Here is a 6,104-nt window from a genome sequence, read left to right as displayed (position 1 = left end):
CCCTGCTCAAGTTGGTAGTTTGCTCATGTGGTCAGTCGGCAGGGGAAGGTTGGAAGGGGCGTGCAACAGCTCCGCTCTCCTTGTATCCACCCCCCGGGTCAAATAAAACCACAATATCTCCACAAAACAAAACATTTGTAAAAAATGGATCCATGGCAAATCGTCCCCTATTTTTTTTGTCCCTTTGACAATTCGTCCCCACCTTCTTCGTCCTCGGTTATTTTGCTGAAAAAAATTATGTCCCGAGTATACTTTTGTCCTATTGCCTGCACGTTCGATCCAGCTCCTGACATCTTCACCCAAATTCTGGCAATACATGGTGAAGTGAGCAACGAAACTCTTCCTTTAGCATACGCCTTGCTACCTGACAAATCAGTAATATCGTAGATCAGAGTCCTATCAGCTATCCTGAGGAAATGTGAAGAGTTCCGGATGCATCGTCCTAGTCCCCGGCTCGTCATAAAGAATTTTAAAAAAGGACTCATCAATGCAGTAAAGCTAGCCTTTCCAAACGCCTTCATCAAACTGTGCCTCTTCCACCTTCGGCAATCAGCCTTCAGAAAAATTCAAGAGCTGGGGCTGCAGGTCGCCTACCGGGACGAATAGAACACGGAGGTGAGAGACACATTTCGACAAGTAGTGGGTTGTATGTTCGTCCCGACGGAAGATGTCGTCGCAAGCTTTTAAGTAACTTCAAGTAACTGGACAACTGGAAAACGTGCGCCAATTTGTAAGAAATTGATTTGGGGGACAAAACATGGGGACACGTAGGATGGGGTCATACTGACAGGGGACTACAGAACAGAGGTGGGGACGAATTGTCTTAGGGACGATTTATATGGGGACGTACGAGCCTGTTCCCGTAAAAAATCGAATAGCATATTATTGTATCGACGTGGCACGCGTTATGACCGTGAAGGGTTCGTCCTCGGCTATGCTACGACATGGGCCGAGGGTGTTGAACACAATAGGTTACGCCATATGCCGCGCGGCCCCTTCGCCCCGCCCTACCTGAACACGGTACGCCTTGTTACACGGCCGAAAGAAATGGGAGAGAACGGTAAATTATGTCATTACACATATTGCAGTTGGAAATTTACCGAAGACCATTAGGTCTTAGTTTTCTATAATGAACTGGAGACAGCAATTTCGTCAGAATACCAAAGTCCGACTCACAAGGTCTAACAACAGTACCGCTTACAAGGTGCAAACAACACAATTACAAAAAAGATACGAAACGTCTCGAAAAGCGTAGTGCGACTACCAGGAACGATGATTGGAGCTTTCCGAACTGCAGTGTACGGTGCGAAGTATTCTTCTCTGTAAAAAGAGGGAGGGGGAGAGTGACAAAGACGGAGAGGAGCATCCGTGGTCGACTGTCGGTGGGATGAGCGTTTCGTATTTTCCGGAGAGCAATTTGGTCTTGGCCAGCTCGGGCTGGCGCTCTGATTCAGATTAATAACCTCTCCTGCCTGAGCTCCAAGTGCCCTGATGGGCTTCAGAGGGAGCCCCGGCGAGTACCTGGCTGGCTTGGCGGGCCCCGGGGGCGTCTACGGAGGGTCAGAAAATCTCTGACGCCCGAACCGGCCCGGCGCGGCTTCAGCCTCTCCCCTGCTACAGCTAATGTGCTATTTCCGATCACTCCCATCAGCCTCTCTCACCACCTTTGCGCTTCACACTGCACGACTCTTTGCTGGTGTTGTCCATGTCCATACTCTGAAAACCCAACAGCATGCATTGCATGCGTTATATAAAGCATGCATGGTATGCATGCTGTATTTAACGCATGCATTGAGATGCATGCTGTTTTTAACGCATGCATTGGGATGCATGCTGTATTTAATGCATGCATTGAGATGCATGCTGTTGCTACAACTCGTTTTCGTGGAATATTTACTAAGTGAGCTTTTCGGTTTTATTTTTGATAAGTCTATCGGATTCCTTGTGAAATTTCCGTTCGAACGAACCTACATGTGATGGGGTTCCCAACTTGAATACCAACACTTCAAATTTTTTTTAAAAGAAACCCGCTAAACTGAACGTACGAAGTAACTATGCGTCGGGGCCCTATCACATGTAGGCTCGTTCGAACGGAAAATTCACAAGGAATCTGATGGTCTTATCAAAAATAAGACCGAAAAGCTCACTTAGTAAATATTCCACGAAAACGAGTTGTAGCAACAGCATGCATCTCAATGCATGCATTAAATACAGCATGCATCTCAATGCATGCGTTAAAAACAGCATGCATCTTAATGCATGCGTTAAATACAGCATGCATACCATGCATGCTTTATATAACGCATGCAATGCATGCTGTTGGGTTTTCAGAGAGGACAGCCATCAGCGTGTAATGGAGACCGGAAATAACATCTCTTAGGCCGGAAACATTTTGTTATTGACTGTTATTGATAAGCGATGTCTTTTGCGACTCGGAGTGCAGTTGGGGGAAGACGTTTACCCGCTTCGCTCCCCTTCGGTGGTCTGATCCCCAAATTCCATCAGACTCACTCTTCCTGCTCTGTACAGTTCTTACGCCACTTACCTTCCTTACCCTCCCCTTTTGCAGGCCAAGCCAAGGGTTAAATTACAAGGTACAGTGTACGCTGGGGCCAGGGGAAAAGGGTGGGGGGGGAGGGGGATTTAGCTCCGTGTCCGGAGCGGGCGTCTGTGGGGAAGGGAGAGGGGAGGAGTGGGAAGTCGAGGTCATCTGCTAAAGGGACGCTACTAGAGCAACATTGTACGTCCGGCGTAAGACCGGGTAAGCCCTGCTCAAGTTGGTAGTTTGCTCATGTGGTCAGTCGGCAGGGGAAGGTTGGAAGGGGCGTGCAACAGCTCCGCTCTCCTTGTATCCACCCCCCACTTTGCTCCGCTAATTTCACGACAAGTCCACGGTCTTCAAAGAAATCCACACACACACACACACACACACACACACACACACACACACATTCTCACTCTAAGTGTATACACACTTGGGTCTCCACATTAACTTGCAATCCAGAGATTAAACGACAAAATTTAACAGCAATGAATCAGCGCGCAACTCGAGGGTTAACTCATTTAAAGAACCACCATTCAGAGCAGTGAATGGTTTTCTGAGTGTGATGGCATCACTCGATGGTGATTGAAGTGATAGCGACGCTCCATTTGTTTGGTGTGGTTTCTCACACGAACACCTGGCGCCTCCTTATCAGCCAGGCCCCGCCCTGTTCGCGACGGAGCCGCCGCTGTGCCGCCGCGCCAGTAATGGCACTGAGTTGTTGGCCTCCAAGCGCTCGTTACAGCTGCACGCCTTCTCTCCTCATATTTCCATTCTGATTATTCCAACACTCAGTGCCTCAGTCTCTCCTCCAGTGTCTCTCTGTCTCTCATCCCATCTCTCCCGTCTTTGACCTGTCTCTCCCCCTATTCCCCCTCCTCTGAGTCCATCCACCCCCCTGAGGCTCTCTTCTTGTCTCTCCACGACTCCACCCACCGCCGCTTATTTCTTTATGCTTTCGTACAAACCCCTTTTCTTCAGCTATTGTTTATCATTCACGACAATGCCTCGAAGTGCCACATTGGGGTGCTAGTCACTAACGAATTCCAAATCTTCAAATTGTTATAAAATTCTGTTGTGCAGAACAAAATAGAGCAGTATCGTTGTCAGCCACAGGGCAGTGGAGCGTGTCTGAGAAACTGCATCCCCATATGCGTAAAGCAATATGTGCGGCCGTTTGTATGTCGCACTATACGGTCCTGCGGGGCGTGGCGCAGCGTGGCTGTGGGGGCACCAACCTTGGAGAAATGACGCACATTACCTGCTGAGCTGCGGTATATTGCGAGCGAACGTTGAACCGAACGAACGAAGAGTGTGTCGTTATTTCGCAATCTATATCCCCGTACTGGAAAAGGGAACACCTAGGCCGTACTCGTCGGCAGTATATGCCTGTAGTATCGTGGTGCTAATTCTGAACTGTCCTGTCTTACAGATGTGACTGCCGCCGCCATGGGATGCTTCTGCAAGAAGGTGCGCACCCTGCTGTGCAAGGTGGTGCTGCTGGACGAGCAGGAGCTGGTGCAGGAGATACAGGTGAGTCTTGGGTATTCGAGCCATGTCATGGGGTGACCAATTTCTCAATCAATTAGCGCTGAGCAGGGCGAAAGGAGCTTCGCTGCTGGCGTCCGAAACAGAGGGAAGATTGGCGGGAGAGGGTGAGGGGGGGGGGGGCGCAGGGACACCTGAGCCCTGTGAAGCCCCCTGTAAGCCTAGCCCGAGCACGATGTCCGTCCGCCACCTGCCGGGCCGGGCGGCGGGTGAGGCACAGCAGCGGTGTGGTCCCCCCCTGCCTACGCACGAGTCCACCGCTCTGGCCTGTGCCCTCCCCTCCCCCCCTACTGATTTCATAACCCCCCCCCCCTGGATGTCGTTCCGCTTGCTTGGCATGAGGGGACGCAGCCTGCATTTGCTGCGCCGCAGGACTTCAAGGAAAATTTCCCTCATCGAGCGGAAAATCAAAGAGGCAATGTGGTGCTTTTGGAAAACTAAAGGGAAAAAGCGAGCTTATATATTTTTACGAGACGCGGTACCCACCTTCCATCTTCTTCATCAGTAGTGCCCCCTCTCCTCCCTCTCCTCCTCCCTCTCTTTGCTCCCTCTCTCTCCCACTCCGCATCCCTTTCTCCCTCCCTCACTCTCACACACACGCTCACAATAAAGCAACAAACGCTCCCCGGCCTGCTCCGCGCATGCAAATCCGTGTCAAGTCGCGGCGAGACGCGGGGGGTGAGGGGGAGGAGCGGGGAGGAGGGCCTGTGAAGAAGACTTTGTGGAATGGTCTAAATTCTCGGCGTTCTTCTTCTTCTGTGTCGTCGTCCTATCCCCGCCCCTTTGCGCCAGGCTCGCCGCAGTCGTCGGGCCCCCGCGCCTTGCCGCGCCACGGAAGCAAAGATCCTCGCCGACCTGGAGCACTCAGGAGCCGAGTGCCAATGTGGAGACTGAGCAGCTTCCTCGCCGCGCCGGCGCTTTATGAAGCAGGCCTCCGGACAATTGTTTTGAGGGGCCTCCCGGCCGGAAGCGGCGGGGAAGCAGGGCGCCAGTCGGGACCGGGAGAAGGGAGAGGGCGGCTGAGGAAAAATAACAAGCGGCACCAGAGACGAGCCGGCAGCGGCGGCAGATTGATCGGGAAATACGAAGGGGGTTGTGTGAAATGAAGAGGATGAGACAGTGTCATCGGGGGGTCTTGTGTGAGAGAGAAACCTGGAGGGGAAGCCATTAGAAAAGAAGTTGGCACTTTTGTATGAATAAGTAAAAGTTTGAAAACTGTTTGGTTTTGTTTTCGTATACGAGTTCCACTTTTGATGCGCAGTTGCGGTCACCCGGGTGGTCCTATATATACTCTGCCGTGAGGGATGCAACGAGATGGTATACACGATGGTATGATGAGGCAGGATGGATGAAGGGGTAGAAGAAGACGGCGATTAACGTGGCGCTGATGACGGCGATGACCAGGGAGCCAGGGAGCTGGTAATGGTAATGAGGTATCGGGGGTCATGTGGTCGCGTGAGGCGGCCGCACGCGAGCCCGCCCTAAGTACAGCCCCGGCCTCGGCCGTGACGCGCGTAGCGGCAGCAACGCTCTTGCAGGGGCCTTACAATGAGGGGCCCACACAACCCGGACCGGGCGACCCGTCCCTCCTTCCCCGTTGTGGTTGTTTTGTGTCGACAAATATGCACGCGCAGTTTTTATTTCGTCCCTGGTTTTCTCTGCTTGCTGCTGCCGCTGGACCGGTGGTGGTAAGGCTGCGCGAGGATAGGACGAAGAGGACGCAGATGAGGTGCGGAGCGCCGCTGTATTGTAATGCACGCCGCATTTCCCACACGTCCCACGACCGCGAGCTTCTTCACTGACTCCCGCGGCCGTGAGACAAAGACCAGTGACGGGCACGTGCACGGCCTGGAGTTTACTGTGCAATGCGCGCGCGCGCGTGTGTGTGTGTGCCCCGTGTTTACGAGGCTCACCGTTCGAATAAGTCATCTTGCGTTTATCTTTTGCTATCCCAAGTCCTCTCCTTTTTCTCTTTTGGAGATTTTATGATTTTCTTGGGGGTGAGAGGAAGGGG

At 52.2% G+C, this 6,104-nt stretch overlaps 1 protein-coding gene across 3 annotated transcripts in view; it reads left to right on the top strand.

Moving 5' to 3' along the window:
• LOC127750818 (uncharacterized) overlaps positions 1-6,104 on the top strand; it is a 51,845-nt gene that overhangs the window by 30,103 nt on the left and 15,638 nt on the right. For all 3 annotated transcript variants that reach the window (XM_052273353.1, XM_052273352.1, XM_052273351.1), the window contains one exon: positions 3,975-4,075. In XM_052273353.1, coding sequence (XP_052129313.1) covers positions 3,992-4,075 — 84 coding nt within the window. In that variant the 5' untranslated portion in view covers positions 3,975-3,991. The remainder of the gene's footprint in view (positions 1-3,974; positions 4,076-6,104) is intronic.

This window comes from Frankliniella occidentalis, unplaced genomic scaffold (genome assembly GCF_000697945.3).
Source record: "Frankliniella occidentalis isolate FOCC.00 unplaced genomic scaffold, Focc_3.1 Scaffold265, whole genome shotgun sequence".
Classification (NCBI taxonomy): Eukaryota; Metazoa; Arthropoda; class Insecta; order Thysanoptera; family Thripidae; genus Frankliniella; species Frankliniella occidentalis.
The sequence above is the reverse complement of the archived record's forward strand: the minus strand, read 5'-3'. Positions and strand labels throughout refer to the sequence as shown.